This window comes from Tripterygium wilfordii, chromosome 19 (genome assembly GCF_013401445.1).
Source record: "Tripterygium wilfordii isolate XIE 37 chromosome 19, ASM1340144v1, whole genome shotgun sequence".
Taxonomy (NCBI): domain Eukaryota; kingdom Viridiplantae; phylum Streptophyta; class Magnoliopsida; order Celastrales; family Celastraceae; genus Tripterygium; species Tripterygium wilfordii.
The window spans coordinates 2,406,887-2,430,198 of NC_052250.1; the positions used below are offsets into that span (position 1 = coordinate 2,406,887).

At 36.4% G+C, this 23,312-nt stretch overlaps 5 protein-coding genes across 6 annotated transcripts; all 5 read right to left on the reverse strand.

Moving 5' to 3' along the window:
* Positions 1-2,524: 2,524 nt before the first annotated feature.
* On the reverse strand, positions 2,525-3,546 carry LOC119985447 (early nodulin-like protein 2). The gene is made up of 2 exons (XM_038829752.1): positions 3,372-3,546; positions 2,525-3,238 (listed from the first exon to the last, which is right to left on the reverse strand). The coding sequence occupies exons 1-2, from the start codon at positions 3,544-3,546 to the stop codon at positions 2,526-2,528; spliced, it is 888 nt and encodes a 295-aa protein (XP_038685680.1). The 3' UTR covers position 2,525.
* Positions 3,547-4,815: 1,269 nt separating this feature from the next.
* Positions 4,816-5,814, reverse strand: LOC119985448 (proline-rich receptor-like protein kinase PERK2). The gene is made up of 2 exons (XM_038829753.1): positions 5,689-5,814; positions 4,816-5,121 (listed from the first exon to the last, which is right to left on the reverse strand). Exons 1-2 carry the CDS (start codon positions 5,812-5,814, stop codon positions 4,816-4,818), a joined length of 432 nt encoding a protein of 143 aa, XP_038685681.1.
* A 1,696-nt stretch (positions 5,815-7,510) lies between these two features.
* Positions 7,511-9,697, reverse strand: LOC119985737 (cytochrome P450 71D9-like). The gene is made up of 2 exons (XM_038830105.1): positions 8,494-9,697; positions 7,511-8,385 (listed from the first exon to the last, which is right to left on the reverse strand). Exons 1-2 carry the CDS (start codon positions 9,379-9,381, stop codon positions 7,756-7,758), a joined length of 1,518 nt encoding a protein of 505 aa, XP_038686033.1. The 5' UTR covers positions 9,382-9,697; the 3' UTR covers positions 7,511-7,755.
* Positions 9,698-12,561: 2,864 nt separating this feature from the next.
* LOC119986218 (protein DETOXIFICATION 18-like) lies at positions 12,562-15,591 on the reverse strand. 2 transcript variants are annotated; one of them, XM_038830786.1, is made up of 4 exons: positions 15,464-15,588; positions 13,466-13,522; positions 13,087-13,325; positions 12,562-12,999 (listed from the first exon to the last, which is right to left on the reverse strand). In XM_038830786.1, the coding sequence occupies exons 1-4, from the start codon at positions 15,502-15,504 to the stop codon at positions 12,959-12,961; spliced, it is 378 nt and encodes a 125-aa protein (XP_038686714.1). In that variant the 5' UTR covers positions 15,505-15,588; the 3' UTR covers positions 12,562-12,958. The 2 variants fall into 2 exon arrangements, with proteins under 2 accessions (XP_038686714.1, XP_038686713.1); XM_038830785.1 differs by having other exon boundaries at positions 12,562-13,325; positions 15,464-15,591.
* A 4,606-nt stretch (positions 15,592-20,197) lies between these two features.
* On the reverse strand, positions 20,198-23,312 carry LOC119985229 (protein DETOXIFICATION 19-like). The gene is made up of 7 exons (XM_038829459.1): positions 22,963-23,312; positions 21,631-22,175; positions 21,325-21,411; positions 21,186-21,242; positions 20,853-21,091; positions 20,621-20,739; positions 20,198-20,458 (listed from the first exon to the last, which is right to left on the reverse strand). The coding sequence occupies exons 1-7, from the start codon at positions 23,224-23,226 to the stop codon at positions 20,327-20,329; spliced, it is 1,443 nt and encodes a 480-aa protein (XP_038685387.1). The 5' UTR covers positions 23,227-23,312; the 3' UTR covers positions 20,198-20,326.

Genomic DNA, 23,312 nt, shown 5'->3' on the forward strand with positions numbered 1-23,312 from the left:
TCAAAGTACATAAATCTATATTCTGCCATTATGGATATGGTGTCTGTGAGAATGAAGTGAGGAGAGAAAATCATGAACAAGTTTATATTTAACGGTTTAAAATTTTCATGTTCAATTTGATTTTTATTTTGGACAAAAAAATATCGTTGAATTAATAAACCCGGTCAAAACACAAACTTCTAAAATATGACCTTCATTTTATTCCCAAATTTATGTGGTATATGAATAGCCATTAATTATAAATATATACGTATGATCCATTTAACATTCAACACTCATATTAATTGGAGGTGAGATGAGGATCATATTTTGAGGTCTCTTATAGGAACTCCCACATTGAAGAGATGGGGGAGTTAAGTGTGATTTATAAGGAGGGCAAATGACACTCCTTAACATGTTCAATGAGTTTTTACATGATAGGGATTGAGTCTTAATTGTGGAGGTTCGTTGGATTATACCCGGTCCATGGATGCATGTGTCCATGGATGGGGGTCCATGGATGCATGTGTCCATGGATGGGGGTTGGGCCTGTTGAACTGTTATGGGGGTATGGGCTTGGGCTCTCAGTGTCTATGAAACATTGACGTGGGAGGGGTCCTTATCATGGTATCGTAATTGTTCGGTCTTTGCGCTTCTAGTTGGCCCTATCTCCCTTTGTCTAGGTGATCTTGGACTAGGTTGGGCGTGTCACTCGAGGGGCTACTTGTGGGCTGAGAGGGGCCCTTAAGGAGGGTAGGCCCTAGCCCAGTGGCCGTAGAGTATGCCAGCATGTGTCATTAGTCGTGTGTTCTGGAACTGTTCTCTTTCCTTCGCAAAGAAAAACTCTAGTATACGCAATTACGTATGCATTAAAAAGTTCCTTTGGGAACATGCGCTTAAAACTATGCATGCTTGTTGAAATTTACGACCACAAACCCAAAATCTTGGACCTCTCTTGACATCTTCACGATGTGGGAAGGGCTCTAATTTTTTTTGTTACAATTGTAACTACAATTATCTTTTTAAAATTATGTTAAATCGTGAAATTGTTTGTTTGAAAATGACATATTAGAGTTTAGGAGTTCGAAATTAATGTTTAGGTTTTAGAGTTTAAGATATAGGGTTTAAGATTTAGGATTTATAATTTATGATTTCAATTTTTTTTTCAAGATCTATTATATTTCAATATTATGTATACCAAAATAATCAAAAATATATTTTAATTCACGATTTAAGATAATTTTTGGGAAGAATTGTAATTACAATTATAACAAAAAATTAGAGCTCTCCCTATCCCATGTTTGCCACCAAACATAATACCTAAAATCCAACTCAAAAGAATCATGAATTTATCACTTTCTTTTCTTTTCTATAAAAGTTTTAGTCAATCATTTATCACTTTGTTATATGATTATCATCAGTTATGTGCCAAGTGAGTGTGACACAGGGAACCAATAGCCTAGCTAGTTATCTCTTTGGACTTGGGCTGTACGACACCCGAGGTTGAAAGTTTGAACCAATCAGGTGGGACATTTTTTGTGGAATTCTGGTTCCGTGGGCTTGTCCCACTTCTAAGCTCACATGGGTTTCGGCTCTGTCTTACCTGTCGCCAGCATGATAGGGGCTGTTTTGGTGGCCCGAAGTATATGTCTATTCAGCTGTCTGTTCTAGCGGCCCGAATTTTATGCCTACTCAATTGTCCGAAGGGCATACCGGGTTGGGTGGTTACTCGGTTAAAAAAAAGTATGTGGCACAGGAATGAATCATTTGTCTAGGAATGCTAATTCCATATTTTTTTATGGAATTTTAGTTATGTGGGCTTGTTCAACTTTCGAGCCCCTACCCAAGTGGGTTTCGGGTCTTTTGGCTCAGTTTTACTTGTCTCTTGGTTGTTCTATTGAACCAAGGTTTACATCTATTCAATTGTCTATTCTAACGGCCAGAAGTTTACGTCCACTCATCTGTTCGAAAGGCATGTCGGGTTGGATGGTTACTCAGTCAAAAAAAGAAAAGAAAAGTGTGTGACACGGGAATGAATCGGTTAAAAAAAATGTGTGGCACGGGAATGAATCATTTTTTCTAGGAATGTCAATTGCCTTTACTTGGTCATGAAGACAATGCAATTTGGCAAACTAATATCTTTATCAAATTAAGGGGGGGAACACATGAAATAAACCATGACATTGCTACCGTCTACCTACTTTTTTAACTGCATTTATCAAATGCACAGTGTAACTTAATTACTTAGGGTTTACCAATACTACTAGTCTTACTCATGATCAGAGATCCTATAACTTTATGTGTCATATATATCTTTATTAACTATATGTAACAGCATAAAAAGCAAAAAAATAAAAATAAAATATATCATATAATATCATAAAAGTAGACAAAATAAAATGACCCAAACAAGGAGTAATTAAACCCATCAAATTGTATCCAACAAACAATAATTAGCAGCAAATAAACAAAACATTAGAAAAAAACAACAACCAAACAACCCCTAATAAATTAAATTTAAGCCATCAATTAATAACACCAATTATTCAAAACATGAACACAGTAACTACAAACACCATGACACTTGATGGAGTTACAGCAAATGAACTCGACTTGGGTGGTGCCGGTGCCGGAGAAGTAAGGTCGGCCGGAGTGCCAGATCCCGGTGATGCAGTCGGACTCGAGGTATTCCCCTGCGACCCTTCCGTTGGGTTGCTTGCCGGAGACAAGGAAGGTGTTAATGTCAACGGCGTTGGAGCTAAAGTGGGAGTATTCGCTGCAGGTGTAGGAGTCACTGCAGAAGGTGCAGTGGGAGACACTGCAGGCACCGGAGCCACTACAGGGGAAGCAGTGCTTGGCGCAGGAGTTACATATGTTGGTGTTGGCGAGAATGTAGGGATTTCAGGGGAAGGGACTAGAGGAATTGGAGATGGTGATGTGGGGGATGGAGGTAGGGCCACCGGAGGAGGTGGTTGGAAGGTGGTCGGCGGCTGAGCAAAAGGTGGTAGGGTTTTTGGTGCTGGTGCTGGTGTTGGAAATGGCTTAGTTTTCCTGACTGCTAAGACAATAACAATGAGTTTTTGGCCTTTGATGCAATGGTGTTTGTTCCCTGTCATGAAATAGAAAGGACCAGAGCGATCAAACTTGAACTCTGAATCTCCACCCTCCATTTTCATGATCGGATTCTCAATCTTGCACTTCAAGTAATCATCCTTCTTCACCACCAAAACTGAATCTTCTCCTTTCTTGTACTTGAAATCTAACAAAACAACACAAAACCAAGAAAACAAAACCCATCAACAAAAAATATTTCTTTTTTATTTTCATGATATGAATTGACAATGCTCAGATAACGGTTTAAGATTTAGGGTTTAGGGTATAGTGTGACTTACAGAGGGTGTCGTTGACTTGGAAGCGGTTTCTTCCTGTCCTGTGATTGTAGGATTCTTTGGGGTTCAAGACCCAGCCATCTCTGCCACCAACATAGAACTTGTATGCTTGAGAGTAAGAGAAGAGAAAGCAAGCAAGAAAAACAAAGAAAATGAAGAGAGATTTTTGGAACTCCATTGTTTGCTTATGAGAGTTGAAACTAACCACAATGAAAAAGGCAACAAATAAATGAGCCTTGTAGGGGATGTTTGTGTATATATATAAACACACACACACAACAAAGGCAAGAGAGTGAAGATGATGTGCAGTCAAATCAATATTGGATTTGTATGTGGAGTGTTGAAAATTTGAGGGAGAGGACCGTTGCATTTATAAAGGTGTGGCATTATGAGAACACCCTGTGTTAAATGATGTCATTCATTGCATAATATATATATATATATATCAGTACTCTAAATACAAATGTTGAAAATTAATTATTAACTGTTTTTCTTTCTTTTTCTAGAACATTATGGGTGGGATGATTAGATCCACTTTATTCTGTAATTATGATCATCAATTTGTTAGTGTGGCATGGGAATCATAGCTCTGGATATATGAATGTGCGAATTGGGTTTACTTGGTCAGGAAGGCCATGCAATTTGACAACTACACTTTTAAGAACCATAATATATATATATATATATATCATGCCATTTCTACCATCTACCTACTTTTTTTCACTGAATTTATGATCAACTTCAGTAATTCACTATGTCCATGTTAAGGTTCCATGGTAGTCAAACAGAGAGCGACTGTTTTTGGTGGAAGTCATAAATCCAATACATTAGTTGGTCAAATATAAAAGATCATAAAGACCATAAAAGTAGAGAAATTTTTAGGAAATTTGAACCAGGATGAGCCCAATTACGGGCTAAAACAATATTTAATTTTGGGTCCATTCACGCGCATGCATATAAAACCACTCACACACATTTGTTTGTTTTTGATCTAGGACTTGTGTTGGGCTCCAACATGCTCTCTCACACAAGTCTCTACATCCGCATAATCATTACACTTGCCATATCCTTTTTGTTGCGCAGAGCTGGGAGACGTCAAAATCTTTGTTTTTTAAACTGGGCATCTTTGTTGGGTCTCAAACAAACACATATGCAAACTTACTCCGATACCATGTTAAGAAATTTAAAGCCCATGTTACATGAGTCTAAAACGAACTTTTGAATACAAATGGAGCTGGTCGATCTTAACTCAATAGATATAACTAACTTTGGGTTCATCCATGCGTATAAAGCCACTCACACACGTGGTTTTGATATGGGATCGTAAATAACCGAAACCAAAGTTAAACACAATTCTGTTCTTCTATCAAAACCACTATTTAGCGAGAGGTGAACAAAGCAATTAAAAAAATCCAATCGACAAAAACCCTAATAATGCCACTCCTTATTATGCAAGTGGAGGGTTGCTCACCAGAAGCGATGAAGTCATTGGAGATGGAGCGGAAGTAAGTGCATTCACTGCAGGTGCTGGAGTCACAGGAGACAGTACAGTGAGAGAACTTGCAGGAACATGGGACATTATAGGGGAAACAGAAGCCACAGGAGACACGTATGTTGGATGAGGAGCAAATGCTCGACTTTTGGGGGATGGCGCCGGAGCATTTGGCGATGGAGATGTGGGAGATGGTGGGTTAATCACTGGTGGAGGTGGTTTAACGGTGGTTGGCGGCTGAGAATTAAAATTCAGATTTTTCTATCCAATAAGAGAATAACATTAGGGCAATAATTTCACCTAACAATCTTATCACAGACATTCAATTAATTAACAAGCAATTATGGTTTCAATTCAATGGTTAATTATTTCTTAAATATGTTGGTTCGTTCGTTCGTTCGTTCACGGTATCAACAAATATTATTAACAATGGATTAATTTTATTCGATTCGCAGTCATTAACAAGGCTAATAACTCATTAATATATAATGAACTATAAAAACCAATCAATTCTCTAAACCTTGTTCATGGCAGTAGACAATTAATTTCTTTAATTCCGGTTCTACTAAGACATATGAATTCGGTTCGTTTCTTAATCCTAGCTAGATGAGTCTAATTGAGCATACTCAGTTGGTGATCAAGTAATCAAATAAACAATAGATTATAAGTATGACAATTGAAGATATGAATTATTAAATCAAAATTATGCATTTATTAAATTAAAATACATACAATAATCATGCTAGGTTACATTAAACCCTAACAAAGATATTTAGTTATTCATGCTACAAGAATATAAAAAATCTAAATATGAGAAGTTCATGAAACAGGACTCCTATTTTCTTCTCCGTTGACCCGTGCAGGTGCAACTCGCCTTCTCTCTTTTTGATTTCCTTTCACACGATCTTCTTTTAATTTGTCTTTTTGTGTAGCATTGTCCTCCTTTATTTCCATCACGACCGGGCCCACGTTTACTTTCTTTTCTCTTTGCTTCACTTTTTGCATTGCCACTTGTTTCTTTCAACCACACAGCAAATAAGGTCTTCATCACCCATTGTATCCATTAACGTTCCTGAACATGAAAACCATTGTAATACCCATTATTTCGAAGTATTCATGCGAATTTCCTTTGCATATGCATAGTTAATAGTATCGTACAATGTATTATGTATGATTATGCGTGTTTACAATTATATATCGAGTATGAGAAATGAACATCAATCGAGAAGGATTAGGGGCTAAATGTTTTTATTTAATAGTCTTCTTTATTCTTGCTTTATTTTGATACTTGTTCACATGCTCACCGAGCTTCCGACCCTTTTAATTTTCGACACTTTATTCGTTATTTTTTGCGTTTAGCTCATTAGTTAATTGTTTGCATTCATCCACCAAAATTACATTAGCTTCCTTTGTGCTTCGACTTCGGACTTGTGGATTTTATTGTCGACGACCCTATACTTGGGGTAAGTACACACACGCATTATTTGGTGTCAGTCAGTGTTGGTGTTGGTGAAAATGCAGCGCTTGTGGGGGAAGTCATTGGAGATTATTGTTGTGCCCAGGAACTCCAAGATAAATATAAACACAAAGAGATACATATATTTATGTGGTTCTACAATATCTTACGTCCACAAATGATAGATATTAATCGCTTTATCACTAAAGAAATTACAAGAACAAGTACAACTCACAAACCCAAAACCCAAGTACACCGCTACACCCAGACTCTCAAGAACAAAGTCTCTGAAACTCGTCTTACAAACTCTCGGACAAAACTCTCACTCTCACTCTCACTTCTTTTTTTTTTCTCTCTCTTTCTCTTGTTTTTTTTTTCCATGATAAATATGGAATAAACTTGCCTGTTTATAGGCCTAAACTAGTCACCACGCATGCTAAGTATTTAGAAGGCAAAAATATACTTTTTGTCCCTCAACTATGGAACGAGTTTCATTTTCGTCCCTCAACTATTGGAAAGCACCCATTTCGTCCTTCAAGTCAAGTGAGATTAGGGTCGGAAAATACTTACGTGACACATCGGATAAATATGATTTGACGAACAATAGGACGTCATGTTGGATTTTTCCGTCTCCAGATTTATTCAAGTTACAAACGAGGCACTTTCCCGTAACTGGGAGACCAAAAAGGGAGGGAAAAAAAGTTAAGGGATGAAAATGAAACCCGACCTATAATTGAGGGATGAAAAATACCCTTTTAATTGATAAGTCATGATCTTCAAATTTCTACGCATGGTTTCATGTCAATATCACAAAGTATGTGACATTTGACTTCAAGGCAAAGACAATTAATTGTCTTTGTATCTTTTCAAGCTAGCAAATCAATATTTGGATTGCTTGTGCTCACCTTGTCAAATTGTGAGCCAATCTTCAACAATTGTGATGTGCGGACTGGTGGTTTAGCAACCGGAGAGCTGTGGCACCGGTGGTTGATGGTGGCTGAGCCAACGGAGAGGGGATTTTGGGTGTTGTAGTCGGTGAAAATGCAGGACTGCTGGGGGAAGGCATAAGAGCGATTGGAGAATGTGATGTGGGAGATGGTGGCTTAGCAACCGGAAACGGATGTGGCACGGTGGTTGCTTGCGGCTGAGGCTGAGCAACCTGTAGTGGGGTTTTGGGTAATGCTGGAACATATTTTCAGCAGAACTACAACAATACTTGATTCATTCATTTCGAGTACACCATTAACTAACAAGAACACACGATGAATAAGACAAGGCCTAGATTTATCTTCTTGAACCAGCTTACATATCACAACCACAAACACACGACCAAATACAATAAAGCCATATGACATGGCAGTCAACATTAAAACAGCAACTAAGCACAGCAGACAAGCTTCAGCTCTCAACCCTCTATATTATCCATAAGGACATGCTTTTTACTGAGAAAGTGTAGCAATAGCACGGTAAGGAATGGGGATTAAATACAGATCATTTTTTCTTCCAACTGCAGAACCAAAACTCTCAGTCATGTCTAGTTCTTCTTGATTCATGTTATCAGGGAGCTTCCAGTCAAAATGGTAAAGTAACTTTGCAAGTATAAGCTCAACAGTCACTATGCCTAACAACAGGCCAGGGCACATCCTCCTACCAGAACCAAAAGGGATAAACTCAAAGTTGTTCCCCTTGTAGTCTATCGAACTATTGATGAATCTCTCGGGATAAAACTTCTCTGCATCAATCCAATATTTAGGATCTCTTCCAATACTCCATGCATTAATGATGATTTGGGTTTTGACCGGTACGTCATATTCATTAATTTGACATCTCTCTCTGCATTCTCTTGAGAGTAACAATGGAAGGGGAGGGTGTAACCTTAGAGTTTCTTTGATGACTAATTTCAAAAATTCTAGTTTTTCGAGTCCAGCTTCATCTACATATCCTTTTCCGTCGAAGACCTGCCTCACCTCTGCTTGAGCCTTTGCCATCACTATTGGATTCTTTAGCAATTCTGACATTGCCCACTCAGAAGCTGTACTTGTTGTTTCACTCCCACCCAAGAAAACTTCCTGAAAGTTAAGACAAGTTAATTGATTTTTTTTAATAAACTAGAACAAAGTTATTTTGCTTTATATATATAGTTACATTAAAACAGAAAGTGAATAAGACATACTTACCATTACAAGTGCTTTGATGTTGTCTGTTGTCAAGGGGAACTGAAATTCTCCATGTGCTTGAAGATTCAAGAGAATGTCCAAGAAATCATCAGCAAGCTCTTCAGTGGAGTCGATTCTTGACTTGTTAACTCTATGTTCCTGGATGAGGCTCTCAAGTATCTTATCGACTTCACGATGCAACTTCTCAAGGCGAGTTCTCATGCCACTGATTAGATGCAACAACTTGATGGAAGGGAACATATTAGCAAAACTGAAACCAGAGGTAACCTCTACGATTTCTCTTATAAGTGGTACAAATGCTCCATTCTTTTCGCAACTCCCACCAACTGTCGTCTGTGTAGTGATTGAATACGTTAACCAAATTAACATCTCGCTGAGGTTGATCTTGGACCTTGCATTTGAAGAAATGGATTTAACAAACTTCGATACCTCTTCCTCTCTGATGGATCGCAAAACTTGAACCTTTCGTATGCTTAAGAGCTCCACTGTCAAATTTTTACGCATCTGTCTCCAGTAATCTCCATATGGTGAAGTCGCTATACTACTACTGTTATAGAGCAGGATCTCCAGGGCAAGAATATAAGGTCTGGATGCAAAAATAATGTCATGGGTTTTCATTACTTCTTTGGCAACTTCTGGAGAAGAAACAACAATGGTGGACTGTTCACCAAGCTGAAGATGCATAAGAGGACCATATTTGATGGCTAAATCATGTAGGCGTTGATGCGGCATAGAGCCAATCATTTGGTGAATGTTTCCTATCAGGGGTAGCTTCCATGGAGAAGGAGGAGCAACTGAATTTGACTTATTGCTCCATATTCTCAGCAGCATCAACAAGAAAACAAGAAAGGCCAAGATAATTGGAAAAGAAGGAATTTCATAATCCATGATGGAGGAGAAGCTACTGAATGTGGAGAAATGGAGATGGTCGAAGCAAGATTCTTTTTCTGATCTGGGGTTAAGTTTTTCAGTCGGAGTGCATAGGGTGTGTGTGTGTGTGTATATATATTACACCATTACATTAACAAATTGGCTTTGTAGTGAGCCAATATGTAATCCCACATGAGTAAAATGAGAAAAAGACAAAGGGTTTATAAAATTTACATATGCATATATGCATGCATGAGTGATGCACATACATACACAATTCGTACGTAGGTCACATGTCTACCTAATCTGAATTCTCAAAATAAAAATGGTACGAAGGAGAGAATGAGAGTGACAAAAGAAGGAAGGATTGGATTTTAGGATTGTCTGGTTCACCAAAGATATCTCTCTCTCTCTCTCTCTCTGTTTCCTATTAATATCTTTCGGAATTTTCTAATTAATGTCGTTTCAACCGTAAATGATTTTGTATACTTTTAAGGTATTTTGTGTGTATATATATATGTATATATTTATATGTATTTGTATTTGAATGTTCTTACAAACAATTATGGTCTCTAAACCATGGAACGAAATTAGCAAGGTTTTTAAAACCGGACCGGTCATCAAACCGGAAAAATCTTCGGTTTAAGGTTCAAAGGTTCAATCAGGGTTCAAACTGGGTTCGAACTGGTTTTAACATAATGAATTATTTATATATATATATCTATATTATATGCATATAATATATAAGAAAACTTCATAAAAATACAATATATTCAAATAAAGTATCATTTTTGATAAAGAAAGTCTGATAGCCTAGTGGTTAAAGCCTTTTTTAATGAACAAAAGGTTTTGAGTTCAAACCATACAAATAACAAAATTCAAAAATATTTTATTAACTTTAATAAAATAACCGAACAGGTCAAATCCGGCCCGGTTCTGACCGGTTCAACCGAAAATATCCTGATTCGTAGATTACCGGTTCTGACACCTCAACCGGACGGAACAAGTGCCCGGTCACCTGTTGAACCGGACGGAACAAGTGCCCGGTCACCTAGTAATAAATGGCATTGTTGAAATACTAGGCTCTTTTAGCTCTTATGTTAAAATACTAGGCTGCTGTACTCTTTTCTGTCCGTACTTTGTGCTACTGTTTTGGTTTTTTGACTTTTCTAATGCTGGTTTTGGACTTTTTGCTAAGAGTCTATGTTGACATTAAGCTCCTTTTTTACTTATTTATTGGGGTATGTCCCTAGTATCTTGTATTTGTTTCCTATTAATTTATTATTACTTATCAAAAAAAAAACATTGTTTTTAAAAGTGAATCTTTGGTAGCTAAGTACATTTGGAATCTTAACATAATTTCTTATGTGTGATTGTTAGCTAATCATGTGAGTTTTTTCAAATTTTGATTAATGAGATCGACAACCCTACGTATGCATAATAAAATTATTCATAGGGATCCATCATCTATGTGACATGTACTAAGCAAGATGATGTGTAAATTGTATCATGTATTCTTTTTTTATAAAAATACCCCTAATTATTCAAAACAACCCATCTTGATGAGATCAAAGTTTTTTTACTTTTTATTTTCTTAAACGAAACTTTAAAACGTTTTATCTCTTAAAATATATGTTATATTTAAAAAAATATTACTTTTGATTCAATATGTTTCTAAAAAACTCTCAAAGTCTATAAAAACGTGTAGCAATTTTCCTATTAATTCCAAAATAATATAACCTACCTAGGATAGACTACTCTCAGAACCACGCTTCACCTGACTTTGAGAGTGGGGGACAAACTCTTGGCCTACTTCTCTCACAATCACTCTACTCTTGTGCTCATTGCATTGTCTTGGCTCTACGATTAGAATCTCACATCGGAATATAATGGGTTTGGAGTCTAGCTTATAAGGGAGAACAAACCTCCTATTGTCAACTTGAGTTTTCAATAGAGAGTTAGCCCAAACTTGTGATGCTAGACTTGAGGCCCAATCCCGTGTGACGAGTATTCATCATTGACGCTCTCATTGAGAGTTACACATGCCTATAAGCAGGCTCGTGGGCTGATACTATCATAGGCGGGCTTATGCCAGAGTCCATCTCTTGTCAAGTTGAGTTAGCACACAGTGAGTCATATCCATTGTGGGTGGATTGAAAAAGAGGAAGTAAAAAGAAAAAAAGGTCGTTCAAGTAATTGGGAAAGCCATGATCCACTAGATTGGTAAGGTTATGTGATCCTCACTCACAAGTCTAGGACAATAAGTGGACCGACGGTCGAAATGATATAGTTTTAGCCATGTACAAGGATGTACACATTCACAGGGGAGGATTAATAAAAATCTCACATCGAAAGATGATGATTTGGAGTCTAACTTATAACATACAATAAATCTCCAATTATCATTCTGAATTTTCAATGGAGAGTCTTGAGGCTCATCCTGTATGGTGGGCCTTCATCACTCTGTCGGTCTAACCCTCGAGCAACATTTGTAGGACAGCAAGACAAGTGAAAAGAATACATGCCGTGAGGTAGAGGGTTGATGCCAAGTCACATCACCATTAATTTCCTCCACCAACTCCTATCTTCGACTGCAGCCCAGTCTTCATTACCAGTCTTCATTACCGTACGCATGCTTGCAGCCGCCTATCTTTTTTCTTCACATAATTTGACTCAAACAAAAAAAAAGAAAGTGTTGTTGAACAAACTCATTCTTGCCGACCCTCTTTGTTATTCCCACATTGCTTAGATAAAACGTGGGCGTCCGTTTAATAAAGTGGGGATATTGATACGAATATCTCACAGTATTTAGATAACGGATTTGTGATATATTGATAAGGAAGACAAATTTTTTCCTCAATCAATTAACAAGTATTTTAGGTAGTGGTCTATTGAATTTGTTGATTATAACCAACCCATGTGTGGGTAGTAGTTGGACTTGTGTGGTTTATTTAGGAAAATATGAGTATGTTGGGTGCGTGTATGGATGCGTATCTGAATTGGTTCTTAAAAGACACTACTCCAATTGGAAGTCGATGCCAACACATATACGTGGGAAATTCAACTTGAATCCGCCAATTTGAATTATCTGTCTTTTCTTTTTGAAAATAATCGACCAACCAATTCGGTTTAGTTTTAAGGAGCCCCTACTAAAATACTAATTTTATAAGAGCCCAAGCTACTCAGAGGTGTAAAGTTTCATCTTTTAAACATTCAATCTTAATAAACACATAATCATTCTTTATTTCTTTACACAATTCTGATACAAGATGGTTTTCTTTTGGTGGCATACACCTACAATGTGATTGCTGTCATTAGGCTCATAACGCTTATGACATTAATCACTCCCTTTGATGGCTTATAATTGGTTAGACTCGAGGTTTTCTTCCTCAGTATCCTTGGAGAGATCCACCTTAGCCCAACGCGCACGCAGAGTAATAAGCACTAGAGTGGTTGCCTAGCAGAGGAGGCCAGAGATTAAGCCAATCCACAATCCCTAATGTACCACAGTGAAAGCAAAACTATGTTCAGAAATATATATATATATATGTGTGTGTGTGTGTGTGCGCGCGCGCGCGCCCAAGAAGGCTGGCCATTACACAGCCAGGCTTTGCCAACCACACCCTCTAACAACACCTGCAGGAAATCGCTTTGATAAGCACAGATAGCATAATGCACCCAAAGTAGTAAAGTTAGGGGAGAACGAGTCTGGATTGTTCAAACCTGATAAAACAACTTGAAAAGAATCAATTGTAATTGAGGCTGCTAAGAAAGGTGTCATGGAGGCAAACTTGTTTAGTATGGCAGGGCTGTCACTGAAAAGGCCCGCCCATAAATTATGACCAAATGCTAATGCCAAATTAAATGCTAGACCAAGAAGAGCAGAAAGCATGAGAGTCACAGCGGCTGCACTTTTGGCTTTGTTTGGATTTCCTGCTCCCAACTCATTTGACACCCTTGTGCTGCCATCAGAATTTTAGTTCATTTAGCATTTCAAGCACACACGTTATAGAACCCAATTTTGGGGTTGAGGGAAAATAAAACTACGTCCAAGAAAACGCTCCCGAAAGAAGCTTATTTGGATGCGCTTTTATCAACCAACTTTGCAGCAGCGCTAAGACCACATATAAGCATAAAGGAAACACCTCCTGTGCTCACACTGAAAGGTCAGAATGTTACACAAGGTTAGAACAGATTGATGGACCTAGGTTACACAAGAGGGGGGTGAATTGTGTCCCCAAATTCCGAATAGGAATCCCCTTATATCAATTTCACAAATCAAGCACCACACCAAGCACACAAAGTGAGTCTTACTAATACAATTTCCCTAATTTATTTCCAAGCAAACTTGTAACTTAAGTATATAATGCGTCTAGATGCAAAATCCTGTCAATTTAATTATTGGCAAAGTATAGTTGCGCACAAATGGACCTATATGAGCAATATGAATAAATTGCACAATAGGAACCAATTGAAGCAAAGCTTCTAACAAGATAAGCACTAGAAAGTACTTAACTTGCAATTTTTACAGGACAATAGCAATATGAACAGAATAAACAATAATGTAAAGTAAATAAAATAAAACAAGTTATGTTAAATTAGAAGAGTTAATGAAAGCTGTAAAAGTAAAGCAAGTAAAGAACACACAAGTAATTTATAGTAGTTCGGAGACCCTTCTCCTACGTCTACTACCTAGATTCACCACCTAGGATTTTCAAACCTCCACTAAGGTGTGGCTTTTCAAGAGCTCCACAAAACTCTTACACAAGGGTTTCAAAATTACCCCAACTCTTCCAAAGTCTCACAAATATAGTACCCGGTTTGGGTTTTACAAAGATAGGCTCAATGATTCACTCACTCAGTGTTTGCACTCAACAAACTAGGAGGAACTCTCAAGAGATTTTAAAGTGAGGCTCACGAATAGAAAATCGGATTTGAAATTAGAAGAGCTCACAAGAAGAGAAGATTCTTCACACCTGGAATTGCAATAGCAATCGGTGAAGATGAACAATGAAGATTTAGTTCTTCACACCTGTGTTTGCACTAAGCAAACGGTGAAGTAAGATAGAAGAATATTATATGAGCTTGGGTGAGAAATTGAGAGCAAGTAGCTTTGATAATTCTAACTCTTTCTTGTATATCTTCTCTTGTGCTAAGGAGCTGCTTATATAGGCCAAGAAAAATCATGTTCCCACGATTTTAGCTCTTGAGATAATCATCCATAAAGTCAGCAATAATGTCTTGATTCTTCTCTTTCAATTATGAGATTTTGCCTTGTAAAAGTCTTCGGAACATGTGATAGAACCAACTTCTTTTGACTTGTATAAAAAGCTCCATGATTTTCTCTCAATTAGACGCATTAATTTGACACGTCAAACTATGTATTCAGCTTTGAATTTTACACTTGTAACATAATCAACTTCAAATGTCAAAGTCTTCCCTCCAATTTTGAAAACATCCTTGAATTTGCCCCTTCTTTATTCATAGAAGAATCATCTGCAAGATCTTCTCAATTTATTGTGATTTTGGTAAGTCAAAAAGAGAACTCCTTTATTTGATTTCCTTCTCCATAATTCATGGCTTAATGGCTTCAATCAAATATGGTAAGTCTTTCTTTATTTGAAATCAAATCCCAGCCAACTCTCTCTCCAAATATCTTTGCATAGATAGGCTAATGTGTATGTAAGTTTCCAGCTCAAATAAATATCATATAGTCATATAATAAGTCACATAAATCAATTGAATAATAACATTTCGTAGCAATTTCAAACAGATATTTGGGCAACGATTTTGAGTAAGAAGAAGTCAACATTTCTTAGTCATGTCTTCATGAAAAATGTTTATTATGATGTAAATAATGTCTCTACCAAATTTCAGCTTAATCCGAATTCATTTGATATAAAAATGATTAGTGAGTTCACAAGTAGGTATAAACCTCATCAATAAAAATCAATCTCAAATTCAATCTTAAATTCATCACATAGTGCATGTAATCAAATAGCACAATAATATTGGATCATCAAAATTAAAATGTAGGACGTTTGGTCCAACACAGATAATAATGTTGTATAATATGCGTGATGCAGGAGAATGAACTTACCGCATTGCAACCAATGAGGTAGTTTCCTTTGCATTTGGCATCAATCCTGCTAATAACACCAGAATCTGAAATGCCCAAGACTCCAAACTAACGGAAAAATCAAGAAGAGCCAGTTAGAAACAAGATTTGAAGCAATTATTGATGATCTTAATTAGTAAAATCATAAACAAATGTGACTCTAAGCTATGGGCCTTGGAGATGAATAACCCAACTGAAGAGAAAGCCCAATCTTGTAAAGACTAAGTCCAATACCCAAAGTTTGAGGTCTTCAAGAGAAAGGGCCACAAACACAAACAAGGGCACTAAGTACATTTTTCTTGCATGTCAGGTTTTGAAAAACATAGAACTTGGATTAGCAACTCTGATTGAAAAGTCCTGAATGTTGGAGTGGTGGATCACTTACTGGGGGATGTGATGGTGCACAAGATGCAACCGTCGCACTTGAAAGGCAAGAGAAGCCATTGACAGTGGCTGTGCCCTTTAAGAGGCTGTTGAATTACATAAAGGTCTGAACCTGGCTCAACTGGCGCTTGGTTTCTTCGGTGTGAGAATTAGCTGTTTATTAATACTGAAAATCCTTTTGTTGTTGCCTCTAATTATTCATATAACTGATGTAAAGAAAAATGAAAGAATTTGTTTTTATAATGGACAGCTCTTACAGATTTTTTCACTTTTAGGATGAGAAACGGTAAGAATTTTTTGAAATATGTAAGAATCTTGATGTTGGACGACAATTTTTAGATGATATTCCTCAATGTGAATATTTGGTGGTTATATGGACTTTTTAAAGTATGAGATTTGGACTGCTTACAAGGTTGTCCACAAAAGACCAACAGAATATGAATATTGAATAATCAACTACTTTTCAATCAATCTTTGAAGGAACAATATATTACTTTCTTATTATTTTATTACTTGTACAATTTGTATGTTTACAAATAGGGCTCGGCATCGGGCCGGGTTGGGTCGGGCCGGCCCGGCCCGGAAATATGAGGCTTGAGCCCGATTTTAATAATCAGGTTTCGGGCCTTGCTTGGCTCTTAAAATGAGGCCCAACTTTTGACTATATAATATTTATATATGTATTATATACACACACAGATAGTGCACACTACACTGTCTCTATATGTGTGTGTATATATGTATGTATATGTATATGTATAATATATGTAAATATATATATATATTATATACACACAGAGATAGTGCACACTACACTGTCTCTATATGTGTGTGTATGTATATGTATATGTATATGTATAATATATGTAAATATATATATATATTATATTTTATATATATATATATATATGTATATAAAAATAATGTATGTTGTCTAGTCGGGTTTGGGCCGTGCTCGGATTGGACCGAAATTGGCCCGACCTATCGGGTTTTGGGTTGGGTTAGGCCCGGCCCCAGAAATGGAGCCCAGACCCTCCCAAGGTGTCAGACCGGGCTGCCTAGACCAGGTCTAATTTTGGCCCGAGCAGGGCCTAGGCACGTGGGCCAAATAGTTACCCATACTTTCAAAATTGTCCATTGAAAAGTCATTGATTGATGAACAACATTAATACGACTTATACATTATTGGACATGTTTTTCGGGTATTCATACAATGTGGCTACAAAATATTTTATGATGAGTACAGGAGTTATTATTAATTAATGTATTAAGCAGATTTGAGTGTTCACCTTATGCAATTGATTGATTGTTTTGAGCCACAATATGTACGTATTCGAACATCCACCACAAAAGCAATTTTTTTTTTGAAACAGGGTTTAGGGAGGGGATAGGATTCGACCCATGCCCTAATGGTGGGTGATCCCTTACATGCAAGGTGATTGTTGTTCAACCAATGTATCACTTGCAAAAACAATGCTCAACCTTTGAATCATAGACGATACATATGATGCATATGGTTCAATTGGCAAAGTTGGACAATTTCGAGTATTTATTTTATTTGTTGAAAAATTAATCCGTTTAATTTGATCTATTCAATTAATTTTTTTGTGTTAATTTTTGTGGTAGTTTGTTCAATTTTATCTATTCAATTCAATATTTTTGTGACAGTTTGTTCAATTTGGTCTATTCAATTAAGTGTTTTTTTGTTAGTTTGTTCAATTTTGTGAATCGTTTGAGTTCATCGATCGTGTCATAGTTCATTTAATATTTTTGTGGTAATTTTTGTGGTGGTTTGTTCAATTTTATCTATTCAATTTAATATTTTTGTGTTGGTTTTTGTGACAGTTTGTTTAATTTAGTCTATTCAATTGAGTGTTTTTGTGTTGGTTTGTTCAATTTTGTGAATCGTTTGAGTTCATCGATTGTGTCATACGTTCAATTAATATTTTTGTGTTAATTTTTGTGGTGGTTTGTTCAAATTTATATTTTCAATTAAGTGTTTTTGTGAATTTGTGTTTTTGTGGTGGTTGGTTTGTTCAATTTGAGCCACACTATCCACAAGGTCGAATAATTCTTTCCAAAATCTTGAATATGATTTCAATCCTAGATGACACATATGATGTGTATGGCACGAAATTGAACAAACCAACACAACAACACTTAATTGAATATACTAAATTGAACAAACTACCACAAAAATCCACATAAAAATATTAAATTAAATAAATAAAATTGAATAAACCACCACAAAAATGAATACAAAAATATTAATTAAATATATGACACAATGGATGAACTCAGAGATTCACAAAATTGAACAAACTAACACAAAAATACTTGATTGAATAGACTAAATTGAACAAACTGCCACAAAAACCAACACAAAAATATTAAATTGAATAGATAAAATTGAACAAACCACCACAAAAATTAACACAAAAATATTAATTGAACGTATGACATGATGGATGAACTCAAACGATTCAAAATTGAACAAACCACCACAAAAACACAAATTCAACAACCAACCACAAAAACACTTAATTGAAAATATAAATTTGAACAGATAAATTATTGAATATATAAAATTAAACAAATAAATTGTTGAATCAATAGAATTCAACATATAAAATTTCAACAAATAATCACCACAAAAACAATACAAAATTACTAAATTGAAGTGATAAAATTAAACAATTGGTTGGGTTAAACATGTGTACTCAAGGTTCAATTCCAACCGTAAGCAGATGTCTCTATGGTATTTCCAAAATTAAATAACGAATAACAAGAGTAGTGGGAGTGCATCTCACTCCTTTTTATTACAAACAAGAAATTTAAAAGGAGTAGCACTACTAGCTAGTTTCAACTAATGTGGATCTATCTATCTAGTCTTCAATTGGAATGCCTTCGATGAACAATGACTTGATGAAGTCTTTCAAGATCACACAATCTGTGTACCCATCTTTATGCTTGTAGAAAACATACATTACACGAGCAACGTTAAGGAATGGGATGAATAACGAAAGAAAACCTTAGAAGTAATTAAGTCTTAGATTTATCCATCTTAGATCCAGACACAAGAGTAGTGGGAGTGCATCTCACTCCTTTTTATTACAAACAAGAAATTTAAAAGGAGTAGTAGCTAGTTTCAACTAATGTGGATCTATCTATCTAGTCTTCAATTGGAATGCCTTTGATGAACAATGATTTGATGAAGTCTTTCAAGATCACACAATCTGTGTACCCATCTTTATGCTTGTAGAAAACATCCATTAGACGAGCAAGGTTAAGGAATGAGATGAATAACGAAAGAATATCTTAGAAGTAATTAAGTCTTAGATTTATCCATCTTAGATCCACACACAGGAGTAATGGGAGTGCATCTCACTCCTTTTTATTACAAACAAGAAATTTAAAAGGAGTAGTAGTACTACTAACTAGTTTCAACTAATGTGGATCTATCTATCTAGTCTTCAATTGGAATGCCTTTGATGAACAATGACTTGATAAAATCTTTCAAGATTGCACAACTGTGTACCCATCTTTATGCTTGTAGAAAACATCCATTACACTACTACAAGTACTAGTATGCTAATGGTCGGGGATATTTTCAATGGATTAGTCCGAGTGAAGTCCCAAATAATCTAATATAAGAAGAAAGATATAAAAAGTAGAAGATTTGCCCCAATCCACCTTATGTATTGGCCATGCTCTATGCCTAAGACCTACGTGGCTTTATCTGAAAATAGCACCTCAAATGTTTAAGGTTGGACTCATACTTGTATCAACAATATTGTATGTTTTGGGTTGTCTGGTTCTTATGGATATATAGTGCCCATCTCTTTTAAGCACCTTTAACTGCAAAGTTATTACGAGATTTGGTTATCTCCTTTAATAAAACATTTTGTTGATGATAAAGAACTAAATTTATCTATATATATTAATGTATTAATAAATTACATCGTTAATTTACACCAAACAGATGTGAGAATTTTCACGAGTCTAACTCATTGAGATTGAAAACTAATATGGTGACATTAGTTACGGTATCAAAAATGTCATTTCTCAATACTTAACTTCTAACATGCAATTATTAGTCTCTAACCACAAATTATCTATCTTTAACTTATAATTAAGTTGATGGCAAACCCCATGGATGTACACAACTTCAAATTGCATACGTTATTTACATTCTTGTTCTCATATGTAGGTGTTGCATTATTTATCTTCCCGGAGATATTATAGTGCCTATTTTTTTGGTGGAAGAAACCAACAACAACAAAAGAAAATTACAGTCTATTCATGCACGTTAAAATAATGAGAAATCACAGAGAACACTAAAAAAGGATCTCTTATTTGGAAAAAAGGTTGGACAGTCTAACACTGAGTAAACAAAATGGAAAGTCTGATGTTGGTAAACATAGTTATTGCTGGCATATATCACTCTCTCAAGAGCTCTGCTTACTCCAAAGCCATGTTTTCTTTATCTATATCGCGAGAAAGATCCACCTTTGTCCATCTTGCGCGTAGAGTAATGAAAACAAGAGTGCTTGTTTGGCAGAAGAGTCCAGAGATTAAGCCAATCCACAACCCCTGGTCACAAAACATGAAAGCTGAACAGATTTAGTTTCTCTTACGTCAAACCTGGATCAATGACTTCACGTAAAGGCAGATGTGTATCACAGTTAGTTGTATGAATGTGTTATGATGCATGACAGATTACAAAAAATAAAAATGAAAAATCAATCATCTTACCTTAGCATAGAGCTTCAAATTAAATCCAAGAAGGCTTGCAATTGGCATGCCAATAAGGTAGAATGTTGCCAAGTTGGCATACACAGCCAAATGCTGCCAACCACAACCTCTGGCCACCCCTATTTCACAATCAAATCAATCACTTTTGTTAACAAGTTTGTGTAATGTGTAGAACTAGACATCATTGAAGAGAACCCGAAAGAAAAAAAAAGAATTGTATCGTTCAAATCACCTGATAAAACGCCTTGTACAGCATCAAGAGTAATTGAGATGGCTAACAAAGGTGTCATGGAAGCAAACTCTATTGCTATAGCTGAGCTGTCACTGAAAAGACCTGCCCATATATTATGACCAAGTGCTAATGCCAAAACAACAGTGAGGCCTAAGAAAACAGAAAGATTCAGAGTCACAGCCATGGTGCTCTTAGCTTTGCTAGGATTTCCTGCTCCCAACTCATTTGACACCCTTGTGCTGCCACAAGATTTAGTATATTTAAAATCCAGTGACAAATCAAAATCTACTGAATTATACAACAGAAAAAAATTTTATCAAGTTCTTGTCCAACCTTGCGGCAGCGCTGAGACCATATGTAAGCATATAGGCGATCGCTTCTGTGTTCACACTAAAGAAGAAATTGTGATCGACAAGCTTAGTATTGTTGCATTGACATCTAATCTACATATTTAGTCAAGAGGGCAACTTACCAAATTGCAACCAATGAAGTATTTATCTCTGAATTTGGCATCAATCCAGCCAAGAACACCAGAATCTCAAAAGCCCAATACTCCAAACTATCCATATAACAAACACAAATGGTCAGATTTTTGAGGGATCATGCATTGCTCATTTGCTAATGCTCTTTCTTGATTAGTACATGTGACTTTACATATGGAAAGTATTCTCCATGGCAGTTCATGGTTGTTCTGAAGTAAAATTTGAAGCTACTGAGTATAAAATTGTGTGGATGTACTCAGGTTGGTATATGAGCAGACTCTCTTTAGAGCACTTACCACACCATTGCTGCAGAAGGCAATGCTAGTTTCAAGTTTGTGGTTATGTAACTGAATGGTTCGAATGAAAACCCATCCCATGTATGCTCAAATTTCTTTGAACAAATCACATAGGTTCCCAAGACAATGAATGACAGCCACAATGAAATTGAAACTGCCAATGGAGCACCCGTGAAACCAAGAGCAGTCCAATGAACCAAAGAATAAGCTATGCCAATATGGATGCCCATTGGAAATGCAGAAAGCACAACCAGAGGCATAACGACTGATTGTGTTTGTAGAAACCTCAAGATGTTTTGCAGGAACCCATATGCAAATAAACCTGGTATAAGATACTTCATATAAAGAGCTGCCGTTTTCGCAATGTCAGGGTCTTGGTGAAGTAAGATCAATATCGGTTCTGTATAGAACCAGAGGACGGAAACTAGAATGGAGAACAAAAATGATACAATGCAAGATGCTTGTAGATGAATCCCCAACATCTTGTACAGTTTTGCACCAAATCCTTGACCACAAAGTGTTTCAAGTGCTCCACTTAACCCTGTCTAGATCAATGACAAAGAATCAACATGGAAGCACCATGAAAATGATAAAAGGACACTTAGACAGTGCATTAAGGGTTCATTGCAACCAGAAAAAAAAATAAACCAGCAGAGGAGCATCATGTAAGAAACTCGCTTAACGAGAAAAAGTGGCACTAAAACAGCATGAAAGATTCCGAGTTATGGGAAACAGGATTTAAATGTATTCAACCACTACTGATTACATTTCTGCTTCACGTCAATTAGTTAAGAGAGTTTTGGATCAAAAAAATAAATTTCACCTTTGCATCAATTAATTAGGAGTGGTTGTTTGGATCAAATAGCTGAATGAGAGTGCTCTTGTCTCTGATATGCAGGATGTATATGTACGCAGCAAGCACTGTTGTCAACCATTGTCTCTTGGCTATCTTTGCAGTTTGCATCAATTAATTAGGAGTGGTTGTTTGGATCAAATAAGTTGATGTTGCCAAATATAAATTTCGTGTGGTGTTCAGACTCCTCTTTTCCCATAAATCATCGTCTATCTTATACCCATTATCAATATGTTTACAGAATTTACCCAATTGGCTTCATATATCCATCGTACTTTCATCAAACACCTAGAGTTCAATAAATGTAAGCCACAAACCGATGAACCCATAACGAAGCAATCAACTATCTAAGGCTCGTTTACAATAATGCAAATACAGCTTGTTCTGTTCTCATAAAAGAAAATAAGTTAATTCACAAATCCCACAAAAAAATTTCAGGGCTTTCAGTGAAATGAAGGAGGAGAGCAATAGAGAAATACCATGAAAGCGAAACCGGTGACAGTGGCCCATGAATTGGCAAGAGTGGCACCAGCAAGCTCAAGTTCACTGAGGTGACCAGCAAACATGACAGAAACCAATGGTATAAGGTAGTAGAAAACATTTGTAAGAATCATCGGCAAAGCAAACAACACTTGCTTCTTTGCCTCCTCCACATCCAACACTCTCTTCCACCATTCTTGTCTGTTTCCTCCTAACAAGGGTATTTGTTCAGTACCATCTGAACCACTAGGATTTGATAACATCTCAATCAAAATTTTCTTCCTCCTTGTATTGGTTGTCCTACTTGTTGTGGGTTTTCATATACTCTTATATTTTTATACAGACTAGT